Below are 12,086 nucleotides of genomic sequence, written 5' to 3' on the forward strand. Positions count from 1 at the left end.
CCCCTTTTGCTCTTGACCTCATTCTCTCTTGTTTCTTTTGAGACTGCATTTCATTCTCTCTGGCTCTGTCTCATTCTCATCTTAAACCTTGCCCTCTTTTCGCTCTTTCCATCCCCTCAGCATATAAGTAAATTTAGGTGACTCCTATCCCCGGCAAGAAAAAGCCTTTCCTTAACTCCATTTTCCTCTTTGGCTTCTGTTTATTCTCTCTTTCCTTCCTCATCTGTGTCTCTTTGGTGGTAATGACTAGAAAACAGTCAGGAGCTACTAATTCCATGCCTTTCTCCTGTGCATCGTCCCTCTGCATTCTGGCTCTTCCACTTAACTATATAATAAGATTATCAGTGACTGTCTAATTGGCTGATCCAATGTAAAAGGGGTATTTTACGGTCCTTGTTTTACTAAATGTATTGGCATCTGAAACTGCAGACCACTCCATCCTTTTTGAAATATGACCACTATTGGCTTTTTTGACACTGAAGTCTGTGATAGTTTCTGTTTTCTATCCTTCATAAACTTTTATTTTTCCCACCTTAGATATCGGCATTTATCGAGACCCAGACCTTATTCATTCTTTGCTTTGTACAGGTATTTTTTTGGTAAACTGAATCTACTTGTGTGGTTTTACATGCTGCTGACTCATAAATGTCTTCTTGAAGCCTCAGACTGCCTGCAGAACATTTCGGAGTGGCTGTCTGGTTGTCCATAATCCCCACAAGTGCTGGTTTTCTTCTCCCATGTATTCCTTATTAGATGATGGCACCACCAGAATCACCCAAACTAGAAACCCAACAGTTAGCCTTTTGCCTTGTTCTGTTTACTATCCACACTTTATTAATTACCTGCTCCTTTTGATATTATCCCATAAATATTTCTGGAATTTGCCCCTTCTGCTTTGCCGCTTTTACCACTGCCTTCCCTTGGGTCTACATCATCACTCTCCCAGTCTACTAAAGCAGTCCCTTTGCCTTCATGTCGATTCTCTCCAGTCTGTCTGCTACACTACAGTGAGGCTACCTTATTAAATACATACGTCACCCAGCTGCTCCTGGAAAACCCTTCAGTGGTTCATTTTGCTTTCAGAATAATTTCCGAGTACCTTAAAATGTCATAGAAATCCCACCGCAGAGTAGCTGCTCTCATCTCATCTACTTCCTCCCTCAGACTTCACACTTCAGTAAATTTCCTCACATGTCATGCTTTCTGTCCTTCTGTGATTTAATTGGTGCCAACTCCTTTGCCAGTGGTGGCTTCGTCTAGTTTTTGACTGGCCGATGCCTGTGTACTCTAGGTGTCACTCTCTCCGGGAAGCTTTCACTCACCCCAGTTACTCTCTGGAAACTGGTGTCTGTCACCATTATTATATTTACCACAATGTCTTTTGAGACCAGGACGGTATTGTGTCTTAATTTTCTGGGTGGCCCCAGCACCTGACATAGTGCTTGACACATTGTGTTCTCAATATTTTATGGTATGACAGAGAGAAGGTAGAGGACAGATACCATTACTGACATTTTAAACTTGTGTGAGCCATCTTCAGAGTACTGCTTCGTAGAGTCACTGCACAGGAGAATAGGGAAAATTTCCACTTGGACTTGTATTATGAAACGATGCTAAGCGAGCCTCTTCCTCTTTCCTCCCTCCCTGTCACGCACATCATTCACATGTCAGTTTTTGCTATTTGAGTATTTGGGGGTTCCTTTAGGTCTCCGTTCCTGTCCACCCGGAATAGCAGAGGCCTGTTGCTCCTGAAAATAACTGCCATTCCAAGTGTGGAGGTCAAGGGGGAGAAGTGTCCCAAAGGAGCCAGGGGAGGAAGGGATCTCTGTTCACTTCCTCAGGGAAGACTTGTGGCTTCTCTGAAGGTGGATAAAATTCAAATGATGTGTGTTAACATGCTTTTAAAAATCTAGACAAACTGAAAGAAAAAAGGGAGGAGAAAGGGAAATACCTAATTTTTCAAAGGAGAGAAATATATACTTAAAATTTTTAATTTATAAACTCTAGACTCTGCATTTGTGTATTTCCAAGCCTCTTTTTAGTTATTGCAGCATTTCAGAAGAATAACAGAAACCAGAAAGCATGTTTTATACTGTTCTCAGGCAACTTGGTCTGTATATTTAGTTTCTCTGGGATCTAAGTACCATTAGGGTTTGTTTCTTTTCTCTTGATTTTGCATTCTTGCTGTTTTGTATAGATCCTTCTGTTTTAAGAGGCCCTCTTCTAGGCCACACCGATGCCGTCTGGGGCTTGGCTTACAGCGCAGCACACCAGCGCTTGTTGTCATGTTCAGCAGATGGCACTCTCCGTTTATGGAATACAACTGAGGTTGCTCCAGCCCTAAGTGTATTTAACGATAATCAAGGTACATACTTTTTAAAAATTATTCTAATGAATTTTTTATAGGACATCTTATTGTAAGAGTAAGCAAATAAATAAGTAAATGATTCTACAAACTGTTTAAATTTAATTTGAAGGGGTGTTTTTAAGCAGTGAAAGTATATTTGCTTGAATTTCCAGCTTAATGATTTTTAAAAGCACAATATTTGGTGAAAGAGCACATATTAAAAATGTTTTTTTCAAAATCGAGACATAATTTATATACTGTAAAAACTACATATTAAGGATATGTTCTATTGAGTTTGACAAATACGTGGCTTTTGCACCTATCAAGATCTAGAACATTTCTTTCACCTCTTCAAAGTTTCTTTGTGTCTTCCCAGTCCCTCTTCCTGTTCTATTCAGAGGTACGATTTCTTTCATCATAGATAAGTTTTATCTGTTCTGAAATTTCATGTAAGTGGAATCATACAGTGTGTATTCTTTTTGTATCTGACTTTTTATTTTATTATGTTTCTGTGTTTCATCCATGTTCTAGTAAGTATCTATTTATTTAGTTATGATTCATAGTATTTCAGTAAATCAGTGTATGTATTTATTTACCTCTTGATGGACATGTGGGTTATTTCCAGTTTTTGACCATTATGATCAAAGCTGCTGTGAACATTCACGTATTTTTTTATGAGCTAATAAAGAGCTGGAAGTAGAGTTGCTTGGTGTTAGAAATGGTATTGTGTATTTAACTTTATGTGAAATTACCAAGCTTTCCAAAGTGGTTGTGCCATTTTATACCACTGACAGCAGTGTATGAGAATTCCAGTTGCTCTACATCCCTAATTATTAACACCTGGTGTCTGTTTAGTTTTAGCCATTCTGGTGGGTTCGTAGCAGTGTTTCATTTTGGTTTTTAATTTGCGTTAGTTTGGTGACTAACTATTTTGAGCACTTATTTTGTGTGCTCATTAGACATTAATCTTACATTCTTCTGTAATATACACATTTTGGAACTGTTTGCTTACTTTAGATTTTGAGCCAAATCAAAAGATAAGATTTTATTCATGCATATCATTCTATTCTGTTTATAAATACACTCCAAGTTTAACCAACTTTTACCCTATTCTAGATGATAAATGAAAATACCTTCTTTATTTTTGAGCTGTCATAACTCATGTCTGGGTTTTGATGAGTTACCTGCATCTAATATTTGTATGGCTCTATATACAATAATAATAATACTAATTTGAAATTTTACTTTTTTAATTCTGTATTTTTGGTAAATTAAAATTCGTTAAAGAGATGGGCTTTTAAAATAAAGAATTCCTATGATGCCAGTTTAAGCCTCAGGTTGTGTGGAAGCAGCAAAACTTATAGTCCATACATATTTTCCATTTAGTTTCCCAGTAAAGGCCTGCATTCTGTGAATCTTTTAGCTGAGTAACAGGTAGAAGACTTGCTGAACAGGTAAGAATAATAAACTTGGCTAGGGCTAAAAGTAACAGAAATAATCTCCATTGAATGGCTATGAGTTAATTTTTATTCTAATGTTGAGTCTACTTCTAACGGAAATCTTGTGACTATTTGTTTTGCTATTTTATGTGGACATTTTCAAGTAGACCCTCTGATCACCATTCTCTGAATATGTTCTGACTCTCTTAGAGTTGGGAATCCCTGCCTCTGTGGATCTAGTGAGCAGTGATCCGAGCCATATGGTAGCATCATTCAGCAAAGGTTATACAAGCATCTTTAACATGGAAACACAGCAGCGCATTCTCACTCTAGAATCTAACCTAGATTCAAGTATGTATACCAACTTTAAATAGTCTTTGTTTGGATCAAACTTTTAAGCTTTATCAAAATTATAAGTACCAGAGTCAACTACAAAAAATACTTGTTATTTTAAAGAGTTCTTGCCTTTTAGATCACAGAACACAGTAACTTAGAAGGATATAATGATTTACAATTGATTTTAAGATTTTGGGTAAAGTTGGGGCGCCTGGGTGGCTCAGTGGGTTAAGCCTCTGCCTTCGGCTCAGGTCATGATCCCAGGGTCCTGGGATCGAGCCCCCGCATCGGGCTCTCTGCTCCGCAGGGAGCCTGCTTCCTCCTCTCTCTCTCTCTCTCTCTCTCTGCCTGCCTCTCTGCCTACTTGTCATCTCTATCTGTCAAATAAATAAATAAACCTTAAGAAAAAAAAAAAGATTTTGGGTAAAGTTTAAGCACATTTATACTATTTGGAATAGCATTTGAGCTGTTCCAAAGAGGAATCAAATTGTATTTTATACCAAATGGTTGGTTTTCAATTCTATTTGAAGACAGTAATATTTATTCTGAATATAAAATAAATCATTTTCGTTTCTCATGATTTTTTTTTTTAAGATTTTATTTATTTATTTGACAGAGAGACAGCAAGAGAGGAAACACAAGCAGGGCGGGTGGGAGAGGAAGAAGTAGGCTTCCCACTGAGAAGGGAGCCCAGTGTGGGGCTAGATCCCAGGACCCTGGGATCATGACCTGAGCTGAAGGCAGACCCATAAAGACTGAGCTACCCAAGCACCCCTCATGATTTCATTTTTAAAACAACTTAATTTTGAATTAGTAATGTAATTTGACACAGCCTGATTAGAATGTAGATCAAGTTGTGCCTCTCAGAATCTCAAATACAAAGCTTCTTATTGGATATAGAAAGTAAGGAAATAATTTCTCAAATTGTGAAGAAGATACTACAGAATTTTAGCGGTTTTGGCTCCCCCTCCTCCGCTTTTTAAAATTTATTTTGTTATTATTTTTTTATTAACATATAATATATTATTAGCCCCAGGGGTACAGGTCTGTGAATCGCCAGGTTTACACACTTCATAGCACATACCTTCCCCAATGTCCATAACCCCACCATGGTTTTGGCTTTTTAACCATTGTGTTTTATCTTTTGGCTTCATCCAGACAGTGACAATTTAGGATGCAGTTGATAAAGAAAACTGTGTAAACATATACTATTGTTTTAGTCTGAGAACTAATTCTTTAAAAAGAATTACCACAGGGTGCCTGGGTGGCTCAGTCGTTAAGCGTCTGCCTTCAGCTCAGGTCATGATCCCAGGAATGATCCCAGAGTCCTGGGATCGAGGCCCACATCGGGCTCCCTGCTTGGCAGAAAGCCTGCTTCTCCCTCTCCCGCTCCACCTGTTTGCGTTTCCTCTCTGTGTGTGTGTCTCTTTATCAAATGAATAAATAAAATCTTAAAAAAAAATTACCACGGCACACTCATGTGCTTCTGTGTGTCTGTGTGTGTCTTTCTGTCATTCTCTCTCTCTCCCTCCTTCTCTCTACTTATTTCCTCTCAAAAATTTCCCTTATTCCATTTTGGCTTTCTTCATTTTCTCTTCCCAATCTGTTGGCCTTTGTTCTTTTCTGAGATCATGTGAGAATTGTTTGGGAGGTAGACATGAATAGAGTTTTGAACTATTTGGATGTAAAAGAGAGAGGCAAAAAAATAAAAACAGATTATGGAATAGGAAAAAGAATTTTTTTTTTTTTTTTTTTTTGCCAAGAAACATAGGCTGTAGACTGTCAGTAAATTTAAACTCATTTAAATATGTGACCTAAAGCTTACAGTAGTAAAATACAGAAAACAATATAAAACTAAGAAAAATGTGAACATTTTTGGAATTACCTTCAGAGTTTGTGGTCAATTCATTGAATGTCCTGAGTGGTAAATATTGATTTTTAGGGCGCCTGGGTGGCTCAGTGGGTTAAGCCGCTGCCTTCGGCTCAGTTCATGATCCCAGAGTCCTGGGATCGAGTCCCGCATCGGGCTCGCTGCTCAGCAGGAAGCCTGCTTCTCCCTCTCCCGCTCCACCTGTTTGCGTTTCCTCTCTGTGTGTGTGTCTCTTTATCAAATGAATAAATAAAATCTTAAAAAAAAATTACCACGGCACACTCATGTGCTTCTGTGTGTCTGTGTGTGTCTTTCTGTCATTCTCTCTCTCTCCCTCCTTCTCTCTACTTATTTCCTCTCAAAAATTTCCCTTATTCCATTTTGGCTTTCTTCATTTTCTCTTCCCAATCTGTTGGCCTTTGTTCTTTTCTGAGATCATGTGAGAATTGTTTGGGAGGTAGACATGAATAGAGTTTTGAACTATTTGGATGTAAAAGAGAGAGGCAAAAAAATAAAAACAGATTATGGAATAGGAAAAAGAATTTTTTTTTTTTTTTTTTTTGCCAAGAAACATAGGCTGTAGACTGTCAGTAAATTTAAACTCATTTAAATATGTGACCTAAAGCTTACAGTAGTAAAATACAGAAAACAATATAAAACTAAGAAAAATGTGAACATTTTTGGAATTACCTTCAGAGTTTGTGGTCAATTCATTGAATGTCCTGAGTGGTAAATATTGATTTTTAGGGCGCCTGGGTGGCTCAGTGGGTTAAGCCGCTGCCTTCGGCTCAGTTCATGATCCCAGAGTCCTGGGATCGAGTCCCGCATCGGGCTCGCTGCTCAGCAGGAAGCCTGCTTCCCTTCCTCTCTCTCTGCCTGCCTCTCTGCCTACTTGTGATCTCTCTCTGTCAAATAAATAAATAAAATCTTTAAAAAAAAAATATTGATTTTTAATGACTGCTCTAAATTAATATGATGTGAAGTCTGGCAATTTCATTTTTTTCCTTAAATGTGTGACTATAAAGTCATATAACTTTTTGCTTTATACTAGAAGCATTTTCCGAGGAAAACTGCCAAAAATGTTTTGAACAAAGCAGCATTATTAGAATAAGTGATAATTATTTGAGTTATGATAATATGTCCTGATATTTCCTAAATTATCAGTTTGATTACTTTAGAGTTGTATGATTTAGTCTTTTATTCCTTTCTACCATGACTACCCCTACCTATTTATATTTCATTATGTTCTTCTTTTCTGGAACATAGCAGATGTTTTTTTAAGTTGGAGTTCTGACCAAAAATGTTTCAAGGTAACAACAAATTTCATACAGAATTTCATACATATGTCTGGGTGGCTCAGTTGGTTAAGCATCTGCCTTTGGCTCAGGCCATGATCCCAGGGTCCTGGGATCAAGTCCCACATTGGGCCCCTTGCTCAGCGGGGAGCCTGCTTCTCCCTTGGCTTGCTGCTCCCCCCCTCTCTCCCACAAATAAATAAAATCTTTAAAAAAATTTTAAAAAGATGAAGGATTTTTGTTTTAAAAATCAGAATAAACTAGCTTTCTACTCATTAATGTCAATGGTCATTTGACTGAAAAAATCAAAGGTAATTAAAGCAGGTAATTGAGTACTTGTCCATCTGGTGAAAAGTAAACCATTTCTAAGTTGCAAGCTGAATATGAACACTTGGAAGATTTAGATTCATTGTTAGAATGATGATTGGTAGGCCTTCAATTGATTTCTGATGTTCTTTGCTTTTTGCTTACTTGTCTGATGTACCATTAAGTGGAGAACTTCTTGAAAATGTTATTATATAAAAACTCTTGCCTACTTCCATCATTTGATTTCTATCGTAATTATTTCCTAGATCTCAATAGAATTGAATCAATTCTCAGAAATCTCTTTCTCAGAATACACGGGATATTTTACTTAAAGTATTTCTTTTCTGTTACTTTCCTGCTAGATCTTACAGAGGATATTGTTTGTGGTATGTTAGCTCCTGAGGGGAGGAAAATATCTGTATGCTGAATTTTAAAACTAAACTCTTTGCTTAGGACCATTTAAATCAAGTATAACTGACCCAGCGCTTACTCTACATGGTCAAGTGACTTTTTGTTTTGTTCTTAGATAACAGGCTGGGTGGCCCCTGCCATTGACACTGGGAAAAAAACTACCTTCAGTTTTTGAGAGGGGGAGGGAGGGAGGAAGGGAGAGAGAGACAACGAGCAAGCTGGTAGGAGGGTCAGAGAGTGAGGGAGAAGCCTACTCTCTTCTGAGCAGGGAGCCTGATGTGGGACCCCCCATCCTAGGACCCTGAGATCATGACCTGAGCCACCCAGGTGCCCCCTATCGTCAGTTTTTAATATGTCATATTTCTAGGAACCATAAGAAAATCTAATTGAGTACACTAATGTTACAGCTATTTTCACCTATATTTATCTGTATTTTCTATTTTGAATGTAAACTCATAAAAACTATTCTGAGATTAGAAAAAATTTTAACTCTTTTTTGAAATAATTTTAAATATGCAGAAAAGTTTCAAGAATAGTACAAAAACTAGCTACCCTTCACCCAGATTCACTAGTTTTTAGCATTTTGCCACATTTGTGACATTTGCTTTATCACTATCTATTCTTGTATAATTTTAAATTCTGAACCACTTACGAGAGACATCATAGACTTACACTTCTAGATCCTTTAGCATGTAATTCCTAAACACAGGGACATTCTCTGACATAGCATATTATCAAAATCAGTAAATTTAACAGTGACACTATGCTGTTGTCTAAGTTATTATTTATATTCAAATTTGCCAGATGTCCCAATAATGTACTTTACAAGAAGGGCATCCTTTCCTCTCCCTGGACCATGACATGATTTTTCTTTAACTTTGATATATCTTAAGTTAGTATTACCTTTATATATATAGATTTTTTTCCTTTAAAAAAAAAATAAAGCATCTTAACAAAACTCAGTAATATAAAATGTTTTTTTTTTAAGATTTTATTTATTTATTTGACAGGCAGAGATCACAAGTAGGCAGAGAGGCAGGCAGAGAGAGAGAGAGGAGGAAGCAGGCTCCCTGCCTAGCAGAGAGCTTGATGCAGGGCTCGATCCCAGAACTCTGAGATCATGACCTGAGCCGAAGGCAGAGGCTTTAACCCACTGAGCCACCCAGGCACCCCTAAAAGGTTTTAAAGATTGATTTCCTTTTGAAAAAGAACTTTCAGAAGGGCTTATTGTAGTTTAGGTACCATTTTTGGCAGCTGTGTGATTTCCGTGAGCCACCCTGTTAGGATAGAGGTCGAAGTTAGTATTGGAATTGGCTTTGTCACATGATTTTGGGGGAATCACAACTTTTTTTAGATCTTGGTTCATGCACTGTGGTATGGACTTAATGACATGTGGCCTGCCTGTCTCATTGTGCATATAATTGAAATTCTTTGAAAGTTACTATATAGTGCACATAGTAGTCAGGATGCTATTTTAAGATTCCAAACCTGGTAGACTATCAAATGAGGATAATTTCTATTTTTAAGTTTTTATTTATTTATTTTAGAGAGAGAGAGCGTGCACACATGTGCATGTGCCAGTTGGAAGGAGAGGCAGAAGGAGGGGGAGAGAGAGAATCTCAAGCAGACTCCATCCTGAGCACTGAGCCTGATATGGGGCTTGATCTCATGACCCAGAGGTCATGACCTGAGCTAAAATCAAGAGCCAGACACTTAACCAGCTGAGCCACCCGGGTGCCCAATGACCACTTCTTTTATGATGAAAAAGAGATTAAAGAGCTCAGAAGATCTCTTTGTCATATTTGTCTTCAGATGATAACCATGTGATAACTCTATCTAGAAAGAGTGACAGTTTAAATTTGGGTAGCATCTACATGTAAATAATTGTAGAATTTTATTAAAGCAGCAGAAGTATTACAAGTCATCAGTGACCCTAGGCTAAGTCCTGGGTGGCACCCGTTTCAGGTGGAAAAGAAAATTCTCATTTGTACATACCTCTAGATTTGTCAGTATGGTATTGCTCAGGCAGTTCTTCTTTCCTAACCTTGAAATTATGAATAGTCACAGAATTAAATGAATTAAAGACAAGTTAAGGTCACATGATTTACCTTTTTAGTTTCTTGGGTGGAGTATTCAGTTCTCTTGTATGAAGAAATAGTAGCCTTAGCTACCTTGTTGCTCTTTTTTTTCCTTTTTTACAGCCAACTCTTCCTGCCAAATAAATAGAGTCATCAGCCATCCCACTCTTCCCATTAGCATCACTGCTCATGAAGACAGGCACATCAAATTCTACGATAACAATACAGGTAAGTGTTTATTACAGAGTGATCAGTGATAAAGCAAAAAAAAAAAAAAAACAACCCACCAAAAACCAAACCAAAAAAACCACAAACAAACCCCATCATAAGTATCCTGATTTGGGTATTTCTTTAATGGCTGTATATCCAGGAGTAGGCATGGAAACAGATACCCTCCCAGCTCAGTTTTTCTTCATTCTGTCCAGATCTGCTAAGAACTAGTCTTCATGAGGGACGCCTGGGTGGCTCAGTTGGTTAAGCAGCTGCCTTCGGCTCAGGTCATGATCCCAGCGTCCTGGGATCGAGTCCCACATCGGGCTCCTTGCTTAGCGGGGAGCCTGCTTCTCCCTCTGCCTCTGCCTGCCATTCTGTCTGCCTGTGCTCGCTCTCTCTCCCTCTCTCTCTCTGACAAATAAATAAATAAATTCTTTAAAAAAAAAAAAAAGAACTAGTCTTCATGATAGCATATAGCATCATCTTGGTTTATTTAATAGTAAGTAGGTACTATGTTTTGGTCCTAGAGCCAAGGTTATGACTATGGACACAATGAAAAGGTCATTCAAATAGCAATAAAATTGATCTCTTGCTGTGAATATGTTGGGGGAAAGTAGAGACATGTTAGAAGTAGAGGCATATGATCATTATATATTGTTTTAAATTGTTCAGTGTTTGAATAGTTTCAGTGTTAGAGATGGAAACCTCTGAGTCATTTGGTTTACTTGATTCAGTTTTTCATGGACTACTCTTTTCTGTATTACAATATTGACTATCTGGTCCTGATTGATTTGAATTAGGATATGTGGGCTTTCCCATTTTTTTTTATTGAATTGCGTTTTACTAAAGGAAAAATCCTGAAGACCTGTGTTAGGAGAAGGACACTCCATATTAGCAGCCATATTTATCTGAGTATCTGCTTTTGACTTTTGCTGACTTTGCTTAGCTGTGAGTGATGAGTAGTTTAATATTTTAATCCCTTTCTATATGTTGTTTCCACGAAAATCATTGCCAGGTTTTCTTTCCGTTCCTTTGTCTTTGTTTCAGTCTCTTCTGTTCTCACAACCCACCTAATTTGCCTGTAGATAAAGGATGCAAAGTCGCTGATTAATAACGTCTGAGTCTTAGTTAATGAACATGGCTTAAAGGAATATTTGTGTAGAAATGACTGACTTGGGGCACCTGGGTGGCTCAGTGGGTTAAGCCGCTGCCTTCGGCTCAGGTCATGATCTCAGGGTCCTGGGATCGAGTCCCACATCGGCTCTCTGCTCAGTGGGGAGCCTGCTTCCCTCCCTCTCTGCCTGCCTCTCTGTCTACTTGTGATCTCTCTCTGTCAAATAAATAAAAATAAAAATCTTTAAAAAAAAAAAAAAAAAGAAATGACTGACTTTTCTGTTGTTATTTGAAAGAAAAAAATAAAATCCGAAATTTGAGCTTTCGTTTCTCATCATTACCATGGCTGAAGTGGGGAGGGAGATACATTGTTTTAGCTGTTATGGAAAAAGCTACCGATGGAATAACTACACAGAGAGGGGTGACTGGAGAAATCAGTGTAACAAGGTAGTTGACATATAATCAGGGATGAGGAAAGCTATTAATAAAAAGTAACAATCTCTTTTTTTTCCAAAGGCAAACTCATCCACTCCATGGTAGCCCACCTAGAAGCTGTTACAAGTCTAGCAGTTGATCCTAATGGCTTGTACTTGATGTCGGGCAGTAAGTACATCAGCTATAGTTTATTTATTTATCCTTATTAGTTTCATGTTAATGTAATGTTTCCTTTCATTTTTT

General features: G+C 37.8%; 1 protein-coding gene across 2 annotated transcripts in view; it reads left to right on the forward strand.

The window, feature by feature from the left end:
* The window catches only part of STRN (striatin), a 116,780-nt gene that overhangs the window by 90,141 nt on the left and 14,553 nt on the right, over nucleotides 1-12,086 (forward strand). For both annotated transcript variants that reach the window (XM_047744052.1, XM_047744053.1), the window contains 4 exons: nucleotides 2,198-2,365; nucleotides 3,997-4,137; nucleotides 10,206-10,310; nucleotides 11,925-12,011. In XM_047744052.1, coding sequence (XP_047600008.1) covers nucleotides 2,198-2,365; nucleotides 3,997-4,137; nucleotides 10,206-10,310; nucleotides 11,925-12,011 — 501 coding nt within the window. The remainder of the gene's footprint in view (nucleotides 1-2,197; nucleotides 2,366-3,996; nucleotides 4,138-10,205; nucleotides 10,311-11,924; nucleotides 12,012-12,086) is intronic.

The sequence above is a fragment of the Lutra lutra genome, chromosome 9 (assembly GCF_902655055.1).
Source record: "Lutra lutra chromosome 9, mLutLut1.2, whole genome shotgun sequence".
Taxonomy (NCBI): domain Eukaryota; kingdom Metazoa; phylum Chordata; class Mammalia; order Carnivora; family Mustelidae; genus Lutra; species Lutra lutra.